The sequence below is a fragment of the Diabrotica undecimpunctata genome, chromosome 9, assembly GCF_040954645.1.
Source record: "Diabrotica undecimpunctata isolate CICGRU chromosome 9, icDiaUnde3, whole genome shotgun sequence".
Taxonomy (NCBI): domain Eukaryota; kingdom Metazoa; phylum Arthropoda; class Insecta; order Coleoptera; family Chrysomelidae; genus Diabrotica; species Diabrotica undecimpunctata.
The window spans coordinates 37,690,683-37,713,930 of NC_092811.1; the positions used below are offsets into that span (position 1 = coordinate 37,690,683).

The 23,248-nt window shown below is 33.7% G+C and overlaps 1 protein-coding gene across 10 annotated transcripts in view; it reads right to left on the reverse strand.

The window, feature by feature from the left end:
• The window catches only part of da (transcription factor daughterless), a 333,346-nt gene that overhangs the window by 236,509 nt on the left and 73,589 nt on the right, over positions 1-23,248 (reverse strand). For all 10 annotated transcript variants that reach the window (XM_072543231.1, XM_072543227.1, XM_072543230.1 and 7 more), the window contains exon 3: positions 18,167-18,394. In XM_072543231.1, coding sequence (XP_072399332.1) covers positions 18,167-18,394 — 228 coding nt within the window. The remainder of the gene's footprint in view (positions 1-18,166; positions 18,395-23,248) is intronic.

Sequence of the window (23,248 nt, forward strand, 5' to 3'; positions counted from 1 at the left end):
TGGTAGCTAATTTTAAGCAAAACCGCTATTAACAATTTACAAAATTACTGGTACTGGAAAGAAAGATACTGCGGACTATTTATGGGCCTTGCAGAGAAGAGACAACAGGAGAATGGAGAAGATACAATGATGAACTCTAGACAGTATATGGAGATGAAAACATAATACGCCACATTCTGGGAAAGGCCCGATGGCAGAAAGTCAGTTGGTCGCCCAAGAAAGAGATGGAAGGACGCAGTAGCCAGTGATCTACGCAAAATGGAAATACAGCAATGGGAAATGCCACAAAAGGCTTATTGCAGGGATGCTCTACATCTACGACACTGTTCAAGATATTCCTCGAACAAATATTAAAACCATGGAAAAGGAAATGTGAAGGGATGGGAATACCAATCCGGGACAACTTCTTGTACACATTAAGCTTTGCAGATGACCAAGTGGTAACGGCTCAAGATGAAGAAGATCTGTGCTATATGCTCCGAAAATTAGAAAAAGAATACACAAAAAATGGACTGGAAATAAATCTAGAAAAGACCGAATATTTAACAACAGCGCAAGAACCAGTGAGAAACTTGGAAATGGACGATAATAGGGAAATTAACGGCACTGACAAATTCAAATATTTAGGATTCATACTCTCAAAAAATGGAACCACCGAGCAAGAGATAACCAGCAGATTAGCACAGACAAGAACATGTATTAAACAAATGAACGGGGTACTGTGGGATAGACAGATTACCAGAAATACAAAGAAGAGAATTTATAACACCTTGGTACGCAGTATAATGACCTGAGCAGAGAATTGGGTAATAAATAAACGAAACAGGTCCAAAATCACAGCAACTGAAATGGCGTTCATGAGAAGAAGCTGCAGAGTGACAAAAATGGATCGCATCAGAAATAAGGAGATAAAACGAAGAATGGCAGTAGAACAAGACATACTCAGCTACATCGAACAAAAACGTTTAATTTGGTATGGACATGTTAGAAGAACAGATCATACAAGGTGGATAGCAAAGATTTCGGATTCGAGCCCAATAGGAAGGAGGAAAAGAGGTAGACCCCGAAGATCATGGAGGGATGAAGTGGACGAGGCCATGCAAAGACGAGACCTTAGAGATGGAGAATGGCAGAACAGAAAGGACTGGAGACGTTGGCTGAAAGAAGGAAGGCGGCGACAGCTGTAAAAATCCTTGTATAGATAGATAGATAGCAATGGGAAATAGCTGTTCAGGACCGACAACAATGGAGGGAAATAGTAAACGCGACCAAGACTCACATATAGTTGTAGAGCCAAATGATGATACTGCTATTAACAATAGGTTTTTAACAAATTCTACTATTTATCAACACCATTCGATACATTTAATACCAATGTTCACATTTATAACGAAACAAACTCTAATGAATTGGCGCTGTATACACCAGTTATAAGTAACTATAGAAATCTATATTTCAACAAATTAAATAGTGTGTTCGTTAGATGGCAGTACAAGTACTCATTGGACGGAATAGGATGTCCGTAATCGGGAACAATGTGTTACAAGGGCAAAAACACATGGAGCTACATACAAAAAATTATACAATAGGTCGCCTCAATTGAGGACACGGTAAACGAAAGAGTTAAAAGTAAAAGACATTAACTTTCAGACGTTGCCCGTAGCATTATCGTATCTTAATTATTTTATGTTTTATGTAGTATGTCATCTAATTGATGGAACGACATCAAATTGTAAGGATTTGTGAAGTGCTACAAGACTCCCTTTGAGAGCAATCACAAAACCGTAAGTTAATTTTGACAAAAGTTATAACAATTAACGATTTTGCCTTATTTTGCTGTTTTTGCAGAGACAAATTAATTTAAAAATATTTAAATTCAAAATATTTTATCGCGGTTTTTCTATTTTGCTTATCATTAAAAAGGTATTTATTTATACTTAAATATAAACATATAAAATGTTTATATTTAAGTATAAATAGTACATGTAATATATGTATATACACTGTACATATCAATAATACGTCGTCGTTCAACCTGTAATATTAGTAGTTGTACAACTTGTTTCCTGTAGATAAAAACGGAGCTTATGATCACTTCGACCCCAATCGAAAATTGGACCAATTAAATTATTTTCTGATTATTATACTAGCATCAATATAAAAAAATTTGACCGAACAGTTGTTATCTCCGTTTCAAAAGCGATAATATTTTAATTGCTTTGATAAACAATGTAGTAAGTATATTTAATTCCCGAATTAACTTTATTGGATAACACTACGTCGTGTAGTTATTTTCGAACGTAAAGCTTTTATCTCTTGGCTATTAAAAGAAACTGAAAGTGGTAAATTTTGTTACAAAATTAATATTAAAAACAGACTAAGCATTACCCAGGCGGCTAAATAAGTTATAGGTTATAGTAATTCCTGCGTCGAATCCTCGCAGTATCTTAAAATTTCACGTTTTAATATCATGCTCACAGTCAGATCAAAAATGTAGTTAAATAATTTTCTAGGAATTATGTCTTAGTGCATGAGCTTATATTTGGCCATATAAACTATCCTCCAGACAAAAAGACTCGCTCTTTTAAGAACCCTTTCAAAACGAGCCAAATTCAACCAAATTTGTTCCCGAACGAAGAACTTCGAAGTTCATTCGAAAAAAATCGAGACAAGATCGGCAACCGTCCAATCTGAACAGATCATCCAAGGTTTTGTTTTTCCTCAAAGTGGTTTGAGGGTTTCTTTTCCAACCGACATAAGAGCATGTTGAATTTTTCCCCCTTTTTGGTCAATGGTTAGAGTTTCTGCATTATCTTCTTAGAATTTCCTTAAGTTTTCGTTTATTTTAAATCTCGTTTCCGCATATCTGTTGTCTTGTTTGAGCCACCTTGTATTCATGATTTACTTGGAGCTAGGGTGCTTTACATTCTTTAGTTTCACTCTTATCGATAAAACAACCGGATTTATGATCAGAGAATATGTCTGCTCCTGGATAAGTTCTGGATGATATTATAGAATTTCTATATCTTCTGTTGACGATAATATAATCTATTTGATTTCTGACTTATCAGCTGGTGACCTCCATGTGTATAAACTACGTTTAGGAAGTTTGAACAAGGTACTTGCAATTATGAGTTCCTCATTTATACAGAAATCAACCAGCCGATCTCCACGTTCATTCCTTTCCCCGAGTCCATATCGCCCCACACAATTCTCCACTTCTCCACTCCACTTAAGTGTTTAAGACCTACGTTAGGCGCGTGGATATTACTGACTCGGTTAGTCGCGTGGGCTAACACTCGTAGCCCAGACGTAAAAATTCACTAATATCTTTGAAACGCATGTGCGTATCCAATAAACTCTCAACAAGTATTGATTACCGATGTCTAACAAGCAGCTATACAGAGCAACAACAATGCAACCAATTATTTGCGCCAGTGGCAACAATTTAAAATGCGCTGGGCTATGTATGTAGCCCACGCACCTAACGTAGGGTTAAATCTCCCAATATAATATTTATATCATGTCTTTTAGTCAGCTTTAAGACATTGCCAATTTGTTCATAGAAGTTCTCTATGGTCTTCTGTCTCCTTACTGTACTACCTTAATAAACTTTTTTAGAAGTTACCGCTTGGCTGCCATTATATTATTCCACGTAACAACAATCTTCGCTATTTTGACAAAAGTTGTCGGTAGTTTTTTTTACCAAAACATTTCCGTCTATTTTGACCCACACACCAAAATAATGGTAATTTTGAATATTCTCTCTATAAAAACGAAAATTTTTTGATTCAAATTCATATTCCGCTGAGCCAGTATGTAGAGCCAGTGAAGTTCGAATTGTGTGTTTAGAGTTTGCTGTCAAAGGGTAAGATTTTTTTTTTCGTAATTCATTATATTTTTTCCTTTGGTTATATCGCCCATTTGACTTTGTTATTTTCTATTTAATTAGGGTCCAATGTCGAAACGTAATTAAAATGCCAGTCCAATGTTGGTCCGACGTAATCCTAAGTAAATCCATTCTTAGCTCCAGGTTATGCTCTGACTTGGAATCCATTTTTATTTCGTTGTGAGTACCATGTTATTACATTTTTATCCTGATTGAGAATTCAGTTCTCACCAGCTGAGTATGGAACCCCTCGTGTATTCAGGAGTTAACTACACAGCAGGCCAAACGATAAAAAGTTCAAGCAGTAATTCAAACCATGTAGGTGTAAGAAATGAGAACGATGATAAATAAGATGTTGACTTTTGAAAAATGTGGATTTAATAGAGTTAAAAAGATGTTTGAAGGGTATATAAATTCCATTTTTGAAGAAAAGTTTTTCGTCCGATCCATCATATTCCATATTGTATGCTACTGTACAGTGTGCTGACGATAATTCGAGCGGATTTTAAGATGTTTCTTATTGTTCAGTTGGACAAAAAAGAAAAATAATGGAAAACTGCATAAAGTTGAACCTTTACTAAATAAATATAAGGTTGAATGCTCGAATAAATGAACTTTGATCAGATAAAAGGCATATATCGAGCACAGTTTAATTTAATCATGCCCAAGTACTTTCAATCCCTAGATCATCTTCAGGGGCATTTCGTCAATTGTGGCCTATCCGGCAAGAACAAGATGTCATAAACATAGATTTGTAGTGTAGTGTAATGTACATTTATATGTTTATGACATCTTGTTCTTGCCGGATAGGCCACAATTGACGAAATGCCCCTGAAGATGATCTAGGGATCGAAAGTACTTGGGCAAGATTAAATTAAACTGCTCGATATATGCCTTTTATCTGATCAAAGTTCTTTACTAAATAGTCTATTTACCAACTTTTAAAGAGATTTGAATATTATGAAAAAGTTAAGCCCTTAATGTCGTTCTTATTATATAAAGGCAGATTAGTGTGTTGACAGTATATAAAAAGCAAGAGACGAGAAAATCTAAGAATTGTAATCATTACAAACCAGGCGCATTCATGGAAATATTGGGTTGAGACAGGCATGTACGTTGGTTTTACAAAAAGGTAGTAAAACCAACAATAACATATGGAGACGAGAAAATCTAAGAATTGTAATCATTACAAACCAGGCGCATTCATGGAAATATTGGGTTGAGACAGGCATGTACGTTGGTTTTACAAAAAGGTAGTAAAACCAACAATAACATATGCATCACTGGTGTTATAGTGCTCAAAGATGCAGCAAAAAAGTGCCATCCGCAAGGACTTGTCTAGAAATTACAGGTTTTTTTAGGAGTACACCAACAGCAGCTATGGAGGCCCTACTGGACTTGCCTAGAAATTACAGGTTTTTTTGAGGGGCACACCAACAGCAGCAATGGAGGCCCTACTGGACCTTTCAGCTTTCCACATTCGATAAAACGGGGGGGAGGCGAGAGATGAGATATTATAGGCTGCAGACAACCTGAATAACGTAACGGTTCAGTAACATCATACACTGCAGGAGTGGTGTATGTAAATGTAATCATATATACCTCTGTATTAGCGAATTAATATATGCACTGATAATAAAGCGGTTGTGGAAGCTCGCAAGAGCCCTAAGTACACTCTATGCTAGTGAGAGAATGCCTTGAAGAACTCAAAAACTGAAGAAAAACTTGTCAGACGAGAACAAAATACTTTGGTCCAGAGCCGGCTTTAGGAGTGCTAAAAAGCACCGTCCGAGACTGGAAAAAGCCTAGGAAACGCTCATTGGGAAAGTACGCCCGGTGAAGCAGATGGTAAAATATTATTAGACTGACATGCATGCCCTAATCTAGGGTCAGGATCATGCAGAACAGGCCACCTTTTTGGTTTGTTTTATTAAATTTTATACAAACACAATAAAGTACATAACTTTAATATTTGTAAAAAGTTACCAAGAAATCATTTTGATGCCCGTGTTAATAAAATACCCATTATATTGTTACTGCTCAGTGTAATTCTTATTTGAATATTCTGTGCCTTATCAGTTTATGACTGTATTCTGAAATATTCTTATATAGCAACTGAGTTGCAACCTAAGGTCCGTATAGACATGACGTCTCCGGGTCAGTAACCCCAGTTGGAAGTTTTACGTTGGAAATTTTACGTTGCCATGGAGTGAATCTGTTTAAAACTTTAACATCCTATAAAATTATCAGCAATAATGTAACATAAAACCAATTTAATAACATTTAAAGGTTTTTCACCCATGTATTTAGTGGCTATAAACATGTATACTGTGAAGTTGATAATTTGGCTCCTCTTTGTTACACTGTGTCCATGTTTTAACCTAGGTTTCATCAATTTCTTCAAACTCGTCGGTGTTGCTCACTAATGCAGTTAGTTCGACTATGGCAGTCTCTTTATCATCATAGTCTATGATCCGTTCATCTTCCTCTAGCGTCATTATTTTATAAAAATATTTTTTGAAACTCTTCTCTTTCACACCACTCCATGCATTTGCCACTTATTGCATCTTTTCAACTTCATCGAACAAGTTCACCATCAATTCTCTTCGGTATAGGCGTTTCATTATCTCAATAATACTCTGATCCATTGATTGGGCAATTGATGTAACATTGGCTGGAAAAAAAGAACAAAGAAATTTCCATCGTCAGATCTTAAGGCTGCCTCATTGGAATGAGCACCAGCGTTATCCAGAAGAAGCGTCTTTTCTGGCAACTTTTCCTTCTTCAGATAAGACTTTACTACCGGAATAACCTTTTTATGGAACCCTATTAGTGGCTATATTGTTACAAACTCTATTTCCTATTTATGCACAGATGACCAACCACTTCTAGCTTGTCGTACTGTATTAATAAACAAAATATCTGTGTCCTACTATGCGTTTTTTAACGATTGTCGCTGTTTTTCCAATGCAATTTTCTGACAAACACCAAAAGTTAATTAACCTGTATTTCTATCAAATAGTAAAATTTATTTAATTGTAATTTATCTACACATATATCTTTTAGTACTTTTTGGAACTAACAAACAAAGAGGCAACATTTTATAAAACCCACGAGACAAATAAGTAGAGCCGAATATAGACAACGAAACGATTTGTATTTCTACAGCAAATTAACGTTTCTTATACAATTCACGTACATACAACCATTTATCAAACGACATACTAGTTATGTAAACACGAGTCGTCCGTATTCTCTTGTTTAGGCTACTATTTTCGGCGTATAAACTGTTTATAATAAAATTTTAAGTAACTAGTTAAAACAGAAGTCAGTGATCTCTGTAATAGCACTCTAATAGTTTGTCAGTTTTAACGACTTTTATGAAGTTTTTTAAATTGTGACATTTCTTTAATTTGGATACGATCATTTTTTGTGGTACTATTATTATAATTTCCAAATGACGATAGAATAACGCGAATACATAGAAATAGAAAGATAACAGCACACGTAAATCGTAAATCCCTAATTAAATATCCTTACCAAGGAGTCAGAATTTCTAAAAATGACAGCGCGGTGTTGCCGATCCCACAATTATTTACCTAATATTTAATATAATTTATAATTATGTATTTTAAGGATTAACGGGAATCCGAATGTAATAATAGTTATTTAACCAATAAGTGTATTAATAAGGGCGATTAACAATGGAGATATATTAACGAGAGATTCGCCGTTGTGTGTTGCTTTGTCAGAGTGTTGCGATAACTTCTGGTAAACAAACGGTTATATACCAATCAGAAGTACACGTTCCTCGATCTTCCAAAGCAATTGTTGCCACATGACCAGATTTTGACATAAAAGTTGCGAACATTTTCTTTGACACACTTTTGTGTGTCAAAGAAAATGGTCGCTGTTTGATCCGAGAACGGATCACTTTTGTTGGTTTTCCTCATTGTGAAACACCCACACAACGGATTGGCGTTTATTTTCCGGCTCAAGGAGTAAATCCAAGATTCATCGTCACTAACATTACTATAAGCGTTTTTCGAGCTTACTTTGTTGAACCGTTCCAATTTTTTTTTTTCGGTACTAATTGACGCGAACCGCTTTTTGCTCTTCTATAAGCAAATGAGGGATACTACGGGAAACCAACTTCATAACACCCAGGTCTTCATGTAGGATATTTTATATCGAGGTCTTTGAAATACCCAAAGATGCTTCTATCTCCCGGTATGTTACACAGCGGTCACCCTAGCTGACGAACCGCATCAATATTTTGCTGTGTGACTGCTGTTTTGAAATTCGCAATACCATCGGGAAATAGTTGATTGGTGTGATGCTTCATTCCCAAACACAGAAATCATTTCAGCAAAACATTGCTGTAGGGATAATCCTCTCCAAAAATTGTAAAATTATTGTTCGAAAATATTCTCGGCTAAGATTCATTTCTCTCGACCGACTTGCTAATTCCAAAAATCCACTTTATCTACACGACTTGTATCGCAATGAAACTCTCAATTTATGTGAACAAAAGATTGAGGTTACGTTTGTGTTGAAATGTTTCATTGGTGGCTCCAATAACCTGACCTAACCTAATCTAAGCGGCTATATGCAAAACTAAAAAGAAAAACCTCGCGGAAGGGCACAAAATCTATCATCAAGGGATTCTGCTTCAGTTACTGTCGAATTATTTACGCTTTCGCGATTCCGAGGTGGATTATTTCTCTTTCTCTCTATTTTAGTTAAAATTTATTGTGTCTCGTTCCTATGTCTGCATTTTTCTTTCCATAGTTTTATTTTCATAATTTTTATGTTGGTTCTCGGTTTTCCTTAGCTTCATCGTTGGATTAAGGAACATCTCGGTAACTTTTTTGATCATCTCGTTTGCTCGTCTTCTGACATTATGTCCGATTCAGTGGCGGTCGAATAAATTGTTTTTAATATTTTCATATTTCACATTTACACTTTTCTGTTGAAACTGTATTCCATTAAAATATATTTGTTTTAAGCGACCGCACTATATTCGAAGTTGATTTCATAACGTCCGATAAATGCATGCAGTTACCATGGAAATAACACGCAGTATAACTATAATCTTTTCGAAACACATCTCTCTACAGATACGGAGCTAAGGCGCTAATATGGGCGCTCAGAAGCAATCCCAATATGGCAGATACGTGTGTGAGCTAAACTTTAGTTCTTTGAGTTTGGCGGACAAGGTAAAACATTAAAAAAATAAACGACCTCTGCTGGTACTGAACTTAATACAGGTGCAATTTGACTATAATATTCGTGCGAGGTTTACGCGGAAGTGTCTACAACAAGACGTTATGGTTGTGCTGATGTAAAAAATACGTTTTTTTTGTTATTTTGTGGAGACGATGATAACTAGACACTAGACAAAAGAAAGTGCACGTAATTTGAAACATCTGAGCAAGAAGGTAAAAAACAGGAAAAGTCGGCCCAAACATATGAGTAATATTGTAAGATTCCAGCTAGAGTCCTATCAAAAATTATCAATATTTTTAAGTTGTGCGTCAAGTTGCAAATGCGGTCTTGCACTATGTGGTCTTAATGAGTCTGAAGTCGATTAACCCAAATGTGCCTGACGTACAATAAATTGTACAACAGAAACATACTTTGACTTATAATATTATAAATATATGACTTATAAATATGTGTATGTTTTTCTCTTGGTAACATACTAAATACTGCTAGTAAGTCTTACAGCCGGTTTCCAAAAGGCTGATCATTATCAAAATTAGGTAATCTACTGTTAACAGTCGATTAAATGTATTTTGAGTTGCAGAAACATCGATCAAACTTCAATCACATAACACACATTAACTAATCTAACAAGCAAATAATCGATGATTAACAGCCTGTCAGAAGTACTTTGGGTTTCCGAAACGCTAATTATCGTTTTATCTATGTCAAACTTCTGTCATACTAGCTTGTCAGGTAATCTGAGATTTTTGGACGATTAATCTTATAATCTTTGGTTATGTACCAATGGTTGTAAGTAAATAAAATAAAATCTTTGGTTACGTTGTAAGATACATAAACCTAAGGTGTTTTATAAAAAGCTGTTGTTTAGAAAGAACCCAAAAATATTGTTACAAAGGTTCATTTTAAGAATTAAAGATGATAAATGACAAATTGGTAAACATTAACGAACGACACAAAATTATTAGTTAGTTAGGTTATGTTTGTTTGTTGATTTTCAGAATGCAGATTACACATAAACAGGAATGATGGTAAAGTGAAATAGCAACATTACTTTCTTAATTTAGAGCAAGATAAAGAACAATTCGTACAGAAATAATAAACGATTACAATCGATTCTACTGTTTCCATGTAAAATCGTATGTCAAATAATCTATAAATCGGTGATCACGTAATTTTACCATAATTTTCGTTTCGGAAACCTGTCGCTTGTTAACAATTGATCAAATTTGATACTTGATTACATGATTGGAGATTTGAATAACTTTTCGGAAACCGGCCGTTAATCAATCATAAGGTGTAGTTGTAAATTTCTCCTTCTGTGATATCTGGCGAGAATTTTGTGATAAAGTTCATGAGTTTTATAACACGGCATAATTTGGAATACGATGTGCTAAATAATTAAATATTTGTTATATCTATGCAGAAAAAAAATATTTTTCGATGCATTCTGAATTCGAGGATGCATTCTGAATTCGAAGTCCGATTTATATTCTCTTTAGTAGATGTCGCTCTCTAGCATCTGTTGGTAATTTTTTTAAATATTTACTTTTATGGATGGAGAAGGTTTTATTTCGTTAGAGCTTACGTGCGTTTTCTGCGCTACGATTTGGATAAATCTTTTACTGCACCAGTTCCATTACACTTTTTACTAATCTATTGACAGTAGACCTTGTTACATTGTTAGGATATAACTTATTGAATATCATTCAAATCAAACGCGTTTATTCATCTAAATGTATTATTTTAGCTTTCGGCGAAGATAATGTAAATGTAGGCTCCTAAATTACGGCATTTACGTATAGCGAGCATTACATGAGAAATAATCAGTAATTATTAACGACTTCAAAAGGCAAAAAATATACAAGGTGTTCTATTGGAAATAAGACATTTGATTAGATATCCAGAAAGACGGGTGATCTGACATCAATGTAAATACCACCATAATATCGGCCGCATGACAAGACCTTTACACACCAAAATCTATAAAAAATAGTGCAAGCTATTTCTGAGATAATTGAGACGCTTTATACATAAACTCACTCTGTATTAACCCATTAACAGCCAAAGGTGCGTCTACGCACCCTTTAAATTTTTTATTTACATACTGCTAAAATACTTAGTACTCTGACAAGTATTCACAAATATTCTAGCATGTTTGTTTTATCTTTATAAACATATGTACTTGAAAAATAAAATTAAAGACAGTCAAGATTCCCTTTCACGCAAAAATAGTCTATGTATCTGTTGATACGTATTTCGCTTTAATAAAGCTCATCAGAACAGTTATTCATAGGCTTTCTCAACGTGAAAATTAATCTTTTCCTGTCTTTGTGAAGCAACGATAAAATGGCTTCGAAACGGACGCAATAGCGACATCTGATATTAAATCCGTAAAATAGTTTCGAAACACAATTCAGATAACTGCCTTAATCTGAACCTTCTATAAATGCAAGGTATAACAGACGCTGATAAAGATGTTAATAGAGACATGGGGAATCTAAAATTTGCATTCCACGACATGTCTCCTCAGCTAAGCAGAAATCGTTAGCGAATTGGTTTCTTGTACTCATACAGAGTAGATCCGAATAAAAATAAAATTAAAGACAGTCAAGATTCCCTTTCACGCAAAAATAGTCTATGTATCTGTTGATACGTATTTCGCTTTAATAAAGCTCATCAGAACAGTTATTCATAGGCTTTCTCAACGTGAAAATTAATCTTTTCCTGTCTTTGTGAAGCAACGATAAAATGGCTTCGAAACGGACGCAATAGCGACATCTGATATTAAATCCGTAAAATAGTTTCGAAACACAATTCAGATAACTGCCTTAATCTGAACCTTCTATAAATGCAAGGTATAACAGACGCTGATAAAGATGTTAATAGAGACATGGGGAATCTAAAATATACGTATATGTAGTAAATATACGTATATCAAGTACGATATGTACTTGATTTTAGATAAAAAAAAACTGTTTTACAATTTGTGAAACTAGCACGATTTTTCAACTGTTTGACAACATCATGAAGACAATAGTTTTTTATCGACTTTTTAACCCAACGAAGATATTATAATATAACTTCAAAATACTATTACGCTTCATTCTAAATTGCATACTTGGATGAAACTTGGCCTGGAATTTTCCAATTTTGATTTAAATATTGAGGATGCGCGTACGCACCCTTAGCGCATAACGGCATCAGTGACGATTGATGACCATCGCGACATCAACATCAACAATCGGACAGTTTATAAGTTACATCTCTGTACTCAGTACTGCAATTGTAAGCACGTGTAATAGCTTTTTAACTGTGAGGTGGTTTATTTTACATAAATAAGAACTAAAAATATTTGTTTGTTGCACATAAGGGAATAATCAAAGTGATCTAAAGGTGAGATGTCAACTTTTTTGTTTCAAAATTATATGTCTAGCCTGAAATTCCGTTTCTTTTATCACAGTCAATATGAGTCAATCAAGTAGTTCTGGAATGTCGTTGGGCCAAAGCCAGAAAGTCCATTCGGACCTTTGACTGCACAGGAGATGTATGATCGAACACGACCTTTGACTACTAAGAAATTAATGACATGTCTTGAAGAAGATTCAGATAAAGAGAATGCAGATGAAGTAGAAGTTACATATATCCCCCCTAATGTTGATGAAATTACTGATGACGAAGATCTAGATGATAACATCATTCAAGAAGATAATATTGATGCAGAAATTGCAGGAACATATGAAATTTACGTTCCGACAGCAAGTGATTCGAAGAAGATAATATCTCACTCAGTAAAATTCGCAATAAAATGCGAAAACTTAATCAAAATAAATCGAAAATTTTACCAAAATGGGAAGAAAACACCACTCCAGCATTCTCGACTCACCCTGAAAGTAATAACAATCGTTTATTAGAGAACATCAAAGCCAGCCATGGAGGAAAGTCGCCCATCCAAATATTTTCATTATTTTTCGATGATGAAGTCACAAGAAATATTGTACATTTTTCAAATACTTATGCAGCACAAAACAATCGTCACAAATTCGATATGAATTAAGCTGAACTGAAACGCTTTACCGGTATCTGCATATTATCGGGTTGTCATACTTTGCCACAATGTGACATGTATTGGTCGAAAGATCAAGATAAGGAAGTAGCCATTGTGAGGGAAACCACGTCTAGAAATAAATTTCGATCAATCAAACAAAATATTCATTTGTCTGATAATACTCAATTAGACAAAGATAACAAATTTGCTAAACTTACTCCCTATCTTTCATATTATAATGAATATAAAATTTTTACAATTTGGTATACTCAAACATAACCTTTAAAAAGACGAGGAAATGGTACCATATTTTGGAGGTCATTCATGCAAGATGTTCATTCGGGGAAAGCCTGTAAGAATTGGATTTAAATTATGATGTCTTTGTTCACATACAGATTATTTATACAAATTCATACCATATGGAGGAAAACAACATAATAATTTTGATTCAGGTAATAGTTTGGGAACCAAGGTAGTTTTAGAGTTACTTTCTGTAGTTGACAAACCCCAAGAGCATCGAGTCTTTTTCGACAATTTCTTTTCTTCTTATGCTCTTTTTGCGACACTGCAGGATCTAGGCTTCTTTGCCACAGGTACTATAAGAGAAAATCGCACTGCAAAGTGTCCATTACAGAATAGAAAAACGTTCAAAAAGTCAGCACGGGGAACATTCGAGAATGCATTTGATACTGTGACTAAAGTTTTACTCGTAAGATGGAATGATAATTCTGCTGTTACGGTAATAACAAATACCTGCACATTACTACCTCTTGTTCAAACAGAACGATACAGTCGGAAAGTATATAAAAATATTCTAATATCTCAGCCTAATGTAGTAGACGAATACAATATGTTTATGGGTGGTGTGGATTTGCATGATAATATCATTGCTAATTATCGAATCAGAATAAGAGGGAAGAAATGGTGGTGGCCTCTATTTATGAATCTTATTGATAGCACAGTCGTAAATAGCTGGAAGATTTACAATATTGAAAATAATAGTAAAATGTCACAATTACAATTTCGATCACTTCTAGCAGTATCACTTACGTTCCTCCAAAGATAGTTTGCCTGGCCTATGTAAGATTTGACAATATTGGTCATTTGATTAGAAGACACATTTGAATGTTTCGAATCGTTTCATACAAAATAATAATTATGTTTTATGTATATGTATTGGCCAAGGGTGCGTACATGCACCCTCAATTTTTTAGATGATATTGTTAGTTTTTTTGTTAAAAATTCATAAACATATCTTAGTTGAGGCATTGTTAACTAGTTTCAATAAAAAAATGGGGAAAAATTATTGTTTTTCATTGCTTGGCCGTTAATGGGTCAAGAAAGGTGTATATCTCGTCTATGCTGATAAAAACTAATGTATTTTGGTCTGTAAAGCAGTTTTTTACGGCAGACAGAAACAAATAATAAATATACGCTGCGAAAAATATTCCAATTGGCTACATAGTGACGAAAGTTACGTGAAACAAGAAATAATTAATGAGGAAAATAAAGAACATAAATACAGATGAACTGCTGAAGGAAATAAAAGAAATAAAAATGGAAACGCATGAAAAAGCAACAAACTAATACCGAAAATGATAAAAACAAAGGACAAATGTAAAAGAAATGTATAACAGGAATATATTTATATTTGAAACTACAATTCGTTTCGCATTGGTTTATACGCTACACAGTTTATACGTTTTCATTGTTTTATTCATACAATAAATTTTCATCAATATCGGTCGGATCTATCAACTATTAATAATTTCGCTAATGAAATAATTAGCCGACCTTTCACAAAGTTGCTGAGGAAGTTTTTCTTTTCGATTTCCGTAATTGACGCTATTATTTTTGTAAAATATTCATAGTTTCATAATCACTTTATAATAGTTCTCGGTTGTTCTTTTTGCATAAAGCGGAAGTTGATTCGATTGGTTTAACTAATAATTAGACAAGGCGAAAAACTCGGATTCGTTCGTAAAAATATTCTCATTAGATTTTTTTGCATAATCACTTTCCTAAGATGCGCCAAAATAAGGATCAATATGTCGCCCAGGCGAATAGTTGTTCAAACTTTTTTTAAACAAATTGTAACAATTTTCGACTCGGATAAATTGTTTTTATTTTTTATGAACAGAAAAGGTCTTTTGTAAGTTCTGTTAAGTTGATCGTTTTCGAGTTATAAAGAATTTAAAAACGCAAAATTACGATTTTCGAAACTCAAAAATACAATTAAAAAATATTATTTTTGAAATCATCAAGTGCCTAAACTCAATTTCTAGCATTCTTCTATCAGCTCCCGATGAAAATTCTGGTCTTATTTTATTTTAAAACATTGTTATTAATTGTTGATGGCGGGCGCTCATTTGTACAATGAAAATTCACTCTTCTCTCATGTTTTAACCTTGTGCCTCTTCAAGAAGGGCTGCTCCGTTTTTTTTGTGAAGCTAGGGGTTGTGATAAACGTCAGAACAGTTTTGCATTTTGGTTTTTGGTGGTGGAGAGCTAAAGAGCTGGGGTTCAGAAAGTGGCATATGTGTTAAGGAGCGCACTAGAGGAATTTTTTGGTCAGCCAGACAAGCCAATTAGAGGTACTTCAAGGTGCTACCAGCCATACTAAGAACGGCTCTTGATTAGCAGTTTTGACTTGCAGTTGTCAACTGCGGTATTTTAGGGGATTGCTTCTAGGTCGTCGAAATACTCATTAGGAAGTTCGTTTCCAGTGTTGTGTAGATACTTTGCTGCAAGAAATGGAACTTTTCTTTGAGGAATCCTGGTGTGAGTTTTGAGTGTTTGCTTGGCTCTGTTGTTTGAGACAGCTATAGTGCGGAGGACATATCTCTTGCTGAGGGCTCGGGATATGTCCTTAATCGGTGTTATGTTTGCTGGTGGATTAGTGCTGACCCTCGTCCAAAATCTGAGGATTTTTCATTCGGTGGCCATAATGGTGTTAATTTGACGAGCATTTAGCAAAGCACAGACGCATGCCTTATATTCGATTATTGGTCTTATGTAAGTCTTGTAGGTGTGCAATAGTGTTTTATTTGACGTGTTCCCAAGTTTATCAGACAACGCTGCCAAGAGTTTTCCCCTTTCTCTTACTCTGTCTAGAGTGTTTTGTATGTTGGTCTTTCAGTTGAAAGTTCTACTAAAATGAACTCACAAATAAGACAGCGAGTTTCTGAAATCAAGGTTTTCTCCTAGGAGGGTTATCTGGCCCCGAGCATCACGGCTGTGGGGAGATTTGAATAATATTAGTTGAGTTTTTCAGGAGTCAATAGTAACTCTCCATCTATTGCACCACCCAACAATTCTATTTTAATAATTTTGTCCCAACGTCTCTCTGTATGGGCCCGCAGTGAGGAGCACAGTGTCGTCAGCAGATAGCAATAGGGACTCCGATCTAGCTTGAGGGCGGGGAATGTCACTGTTGTAGATTGTGTGCAATATTGGAGCTAGAATTGAGCCCTTGGGTTCTCCAGCTTATGCAGTGAATGGTGTGGATAGCATGTTGTCAACTTTGATCCGGATAGTCCAATTAGAGAGATAAGAATTTATTAATTTAACGAACCTTGTGAGCAGTCCAGCAACGTGGAGTTTTCCAATCAGACCTGTGTGCCAGACTTGGCCAAAGACTTTTTGGACGTCTAGGAAGATGCCTATGCCGTATTTCTTTTCGTTGAATGTGATATGAAGGTTACTGTTTAAATCAATGCATTTTGAGCGGAACGTTCAGCCCTGAATACGAATTGATAGTTTGGAATGGTGAAGTGAGCGTCTAGGAATTCTACGAGTCTCTTCTTAAGGACCTCTCGTCGGACTAAGTTACACATCTGCTTGAAGGTATCCTCCGGCATAGGAGCTACCATGGAATGAGGATGGGGCCCCATGTGAGCCTGAGGGTAGTAGAATAATATACCTTTCACTCTCCGTATGGCTACCCTTTTGAATGAGAATTCAAACCAGCAAACATTTATACGATAAGTATAAATAAGCCTAAAATACTTATCGGAAATTAGAGAACAAGGTTTGAACTTAAATTTAGGTCCTGGGTGATCAAGAATTCAATATTTTTTACGTGTGTTTTTGAGCCTTGAAAATCGTTATTTTCTTTCGTTTTTTTAGTTTTTAACTGTTTATAACTCGAAAACGATCAAATTAACAGAAAAAATTACAGGAGACCTATTTTGTTCAGAATGATACAATAAAGTAAAAAAAATTGAACAACTTTTCGTCTGAGCAACTTCTTGAACCTTATTTTGGAGTATATCATGAAAGTGATTATGCAAAAAAATCTCATGGGAATATTTTTCCTAACGAACACGAGCATTTCGACTTGTCTAAATTAATATACAGACCGAGTTTAAAGCTTCCCCATCCCACCATTTTTTATAAACCGCAAAACTTTAATTCATAATTTTTTGGGTACGTTAATTAAGGCACTGTTTGTAGTTTTTATAACGCTTCAATGAAAGACTGGCGCCATTTTGTAAAATATTTTAAATGGGATCATATGGGAACTAATACCTCTTTTGAAAAATAGCCTCAATGATATATACACAGTTATCAGTTTGATTCTCAAAAGTTCTAAATATTCATTTCTATGATATAACTACCCATCTTATATTCTGAACAACAAAACTTACGCTAAAAGTTTTTTTTTTTTTGGAAAACTGAACTAGTATTCTTTCATTGTTTTTTATGGCATTCACTGATGCAATAATTAAAAATAGCATTTTGGAAAATATCAATGGGACCAAAATATTTAATTATGTAGGTGTTGAGTGTAAGAACTTAAGAACTTTAGCCGTCAAATTTGTTTTACTTAACACTTGTAACTGTACGTTACTGGTAGTCGATTTGAATCGTTGATCACCGGTATGTGACCTTGTTCGTTTAGTGGACTATTTTGAGTTTATACGTATGAATTTTGATTTAACTTAGATCTATTGCCAATTTTTGGTTATTTTTTATGTGTGTTATATTAGTATAGTACTTACCACTCCCCATTGACTGTCCAAGGTAGTCGCCGTACCAGTCGGTTCCTCCTTGGCTGTCCTCAGGCCTGTGACGGATACGATTTTCGCTTTAGCCGGCGATAACCGGCTACCGGGTCGCGTGTTAAAAGGAAAATACGGACTGTCGGCCGTAAAGGGTTCGGCGGGTGCTTGCGTCGGGCTGGCACCCGGCCCTGTGTACACTGGCCCGGCGGGGTTTAACGCGTAAGCCTGAAATGAAAAAAAAACATGGTCAATAAATGTGAAAGTAAGTGAAAAAAAATAGCGGTGGTGGAGAGTAAAAAACATGATATATGCTATAATTTACTAATTTCATCTTTCATTTCATTAATCTCAGGGTTCAAATTAAGAATAATGGTGGCGGGTGAAGGGGGACACACACCACAAATCTAGGCGTTCAAAAAATGAAAACGCATCTTCAAACTACTACAATTGTTTATATCTTACGATCTACTCAACGGATTTTAATCTTTCTTTTTTTTTTTTTTAATTTGTATGTACTCTTTGCGTACATAACAAATATGTAATTAACTAATAAACAGTGTAATTAGTTTAAACAATTTATGAAAAAACAAAATTCTCCCAAAAATCGTTTTTTTTGTAATACTATCATTGTTAACTGTAGGAAAAGTTACAATACACTTTCTTTAATAAAATATCTTTAATAAATAATTTAATATTAAATCACGAAACGAAATCCGAAGATTTCTAATTGTCGATACCAAATTCAGATTTCTGCTTTAATCTGTGCCTTCTAAGAATTGCAAGGCAAAACAGACGTTGATAAAGATGTAATTAGAGATATGGGGAATCTAACATTGCATTCCACAACATATCTCCCCAACTAAGCTACTGTCGCTATTGCGTCCATATCGAAGCCATTTTAGTGTTGCTTCTATTACGACAGGAAAGATTGTTTTCACGTTCAGAGCGTGTGTGAATAGCCGCTTAGAAGATTCCTTTTAGGATGAAATACGTATAAGCGGATACACAAACGCACTGTACGTGAAATCAAATCTTAACAGTCTTTCCTTTTAATTTAATATTACTTAATTTTAAGTAAAAATAAGCTATTACATATGTTTACATTGAAATATAATAATTGAATAATTCAAGAAGAAATAGTACATTTTACAGCTGAAATCTCATTTTTTAGATATAGATATATTTTATTTCTAATTCTATTTTTATACTATAATTTAACTGACATTTTATTTGATTGTATGCGTATTTTGTGAATGTATTTTATGAATATGCGTATAATTCTCAAATAATCATACAAATTATTAATATTTTATTTCATGCATTTAGCAATATTCCATAATCACACAAAATAATATCTATTTAATATATTTGATAATATTAAATGATGCATGCAAATATTATTCTTATTGAACTGTTACGATAAAAATCCTGGCCTAAAAATAACTGTAAAATATATGATGACTAATATTCTGTTTTGTTGTAGAAATTTCGCCGGAGGTTCTAGATTCAAATTATGGTGAATTCTCCAACTAGATGCTTCTCGATTTTTCGATGCAAGACAATGCGATCTTTCGATGCTGTTCTAGTATATCAGGATTTCGTATATAAATACAACATTTTTATATGGAGGGCCAGTTAATTCTCAAGACCCGCGCTCGCGAATTTGTTACGTACGGATATAATAAATTATTGTCAGATAAGTTAATATAAATAAAGAAATAAATTAAATCCGTAAGTGTTATAAATATTGAACCTTTTAATAAATTCACAACAGAACACAGCAATCACACATTTTTTTAGGTAAAATGTGTGATTAAAGGAGGTAAACATTTTTAATTTCTAATATTAAATTTATTGTTAGAACAGTCATAAAAAAAGATACTCCAGATACAAAAAAAGTGGACTTTTCGCTTATCGTACGATGAAAAGGTAAATTTCTACAGCCAAGGGTAAATGTGAGTACCTAGTACTATCAAGTATTAATTATTCTTGGTTGAAGAATTAAGCATTTGCTTATGTCAAATTTTAATTTTAATCTTACTTAAAATTATTTATTAAACATAATTAATTAAAGAAAGTGTATTTTAACTTTTCCTATAGATAACAAAGACAGTATTAAAAAAAAATATCAATTGTTGGGGGAATTTTTTTTATTTAACTTTTTAAACAAATTATACTGTTTATTAGTTAATTAATTTACAAACAAATTACATATTTGTAATGTACGCAAAGAGCACATACAAATTAAAAAAAGTAAAATCCGTTGAGTAGATCCGAAGATATAAACAATGTAGTAGTTTGAAGATGCGTTTTCATTTTTTGAACGAGTAGATTTCTGGGTTCCCCATCAACTCGCCAATATTAGTCTTTTAGTCTTCACAGAGAATCCTGTTAGTGCAATGTTTGTACAACTTTTTGTAGAAAAACTACAAATCCCTTCCTTTTAAATGCCGAAAATTGCGTTCCTTAATTGTTATAAACAAATTACCAGTGAATTAAAAAAAAACTAATTTTGCCCAAAATTATCGTAGAACAACTTTTTTTAAAATTCGTTTAAAAATGTCAGCTTTTGGAATATGAAAAAATATTTTATGTACGAACAATAGTTTAAAAGTTATTCTAAATGTTTATAAATCAAAAATAACAGTAATTTTACAAAAGGGTCTTGCGTTGTTATTTAAATTTAACTAAATTATTTTTGTTAATTTTTTTTTATGTGTATTGATAGTTTAACTCAGAGGGCCGGTTGTTCGAACGCTAATCAAAACTTGATTGTAATCAAATATTTAATTAAAATCAAATACGTCACATTTTAAGGTTATGTTGACTTATTTATTTTATTCAATTTTATTATTTTGCGTTTTAATTTACAACAAACCATAATTAAACTCTTTGTGATGTTAATTTCATGTTTTTATTTACAAATCAATAATAATAATAATAAGCAATTTTTAATAATTTTGACAGCTGCTGTGACGTATTTGTTTGTAATTAAATATTTGCTATGCGTAGAATTACTGTATCTTTATTATTTTCTGACTAATGATACTGCAATATGTCTCTGGGATAAACAAATAGAATAACTTTTAAACTAATTAATGGATCAATCTAAAATATTGAGGGTTTGTCAAGAACCACATTACCCAACTTTGGGCAGAATAACAAATGCCTATGTTGAATTTTTACAATAGTTATAAACAAATAATGTTTTTGCCTTATTTTGTAGTTTTTGGAATAACAAATTAATTTTTCAACTTTCAAAAATCTCCATTTTTCAGATTTTTTTATGTTTTAAAAGTTAAAGTTTTGTAATTATACCTTCAATCTTAAGCTTTTCAATGTAAATCAAAAAATCGTAAAATGTCACTTTTTACACTAGATTGTGAATAATTAAAAAAAGACGCCAAAATTTATGCGGAAAACATAGGTTTTCTTTATATAAGCCTTCTTCTTCTTCTGGTTCCTATCCGTTTCGGATGTTGGAAATCATATTGGCAATCATGACCTTGCTCGCTGCGGCTCGAAACAGCTACATTGAGGTTTTCTTAATCCATGTTCTTAAATTCCGCAGCCATGATATTCTCCTTCTACCGGGTCCTCGCTTACCTTTGACTTTACCTTGCAATATAGACTGCAGCAGAGAGAGTAACGGTGCTGATTTCTCATAACGTGTCCCAGATATTGCAATTTTATGCGTTTGATCGTAAACACAATCTCTGGTTCCTTCTTCATTTTTTTCTAGAACTTCCTTGTTCGTGATCCTTGCTGTCCATGATATTCTCAGCATTCTTCTATAAAGCCACATCTCAAATGCTTCAAGTTTTTTATAATAAGCCTAAGTATAATAACTAAAAAAATTGTCAGCTATCTGGATTAGTCACAATCCCGAACAGGGTCTCTTTTTTGCTTATTTCTCTGTAATATTGTCAAGTCAGGTAGTAATGCTTCTTGCTAGTGCTTGAAGTAGTTCAATTAGTTTACTGATTTATTTACATTTTTATTTGTTGGACGTTTTTGAATTAAAATGACACGCTTATGGATTGTACGGTACTAATACCAGAACACTATAAATGTTTTATCATTCAATTATATTATAAAGATAAAGTATTATGTAATTAATAATTCCTTAAGTATTATAAAATTATTTGTGGCGATTTACATAAGTATACGAAAACAGCTGAAACTGTAAAAACTTGAAACACCCCTATTGAAACTAATGCTACAAGAATTTACTTAATTACATTCTCATATATCCTCCAGCTAATTAAATGTAAATGTGGTAATTATACCGCAATATTTATCGCTATAGATCAAAGAATTAACAAGTTAATTTATTCCGCGAAATACCAACAACACTACGGGGGCGAATCGGATATAAATAACCAAAGTGCAAAAAGCCTCATCTTCGAAGTGTCAAATAAATTTCAATCGATATATTTCCTTGTAGGTTTCTATTTTATCTATACACACTAATCTAAGAGATCTTTCTCTTTTAAGGTAAAAACAGTGCAGCAACGAAAGTAACTAGCGACGCCACTAACTTTCGACAATGCTATTTTAACCTTCCAGCGGTCGCGCGTATGTGGTAATAGATTTAGTATAATCTATTACCTATGCTGCGCTGCGATCGGATGCTTTTCGCTATTCCTACTCCATTACTGAAACAACCTTCTAAGTACACAAATAACCTGTCAAGGGATAGTACGTTGCTGAGAATTTTGCATTTGTATTTCAGATATACGCGCGACTTTTTAGGTAAGTTTTTATAACATCTGTTTTTTTTTGTTAGAGTTACATTATTCTTATAGTAATATTGATAAAATATTACTATTTCATGCATTTTTTGCGTTAAAATCTTTCTACGTTGATATAAGAGGTCTGTATCTCTCATATTCACGCGACCATTTGTGGCAATTAGTTCCATTTTGTTTATTTTATTTTAGAAATGGCGGATAAGAAGATTTTCAATCTCAATGATGTTACAAATTTGGTGTTTGCTGAGTCGGATGACGATATACGTATGGATGATAGCGATACAGACGAAGAGGAACATGTTTCGGAACGTGAGTCCGAATTGAG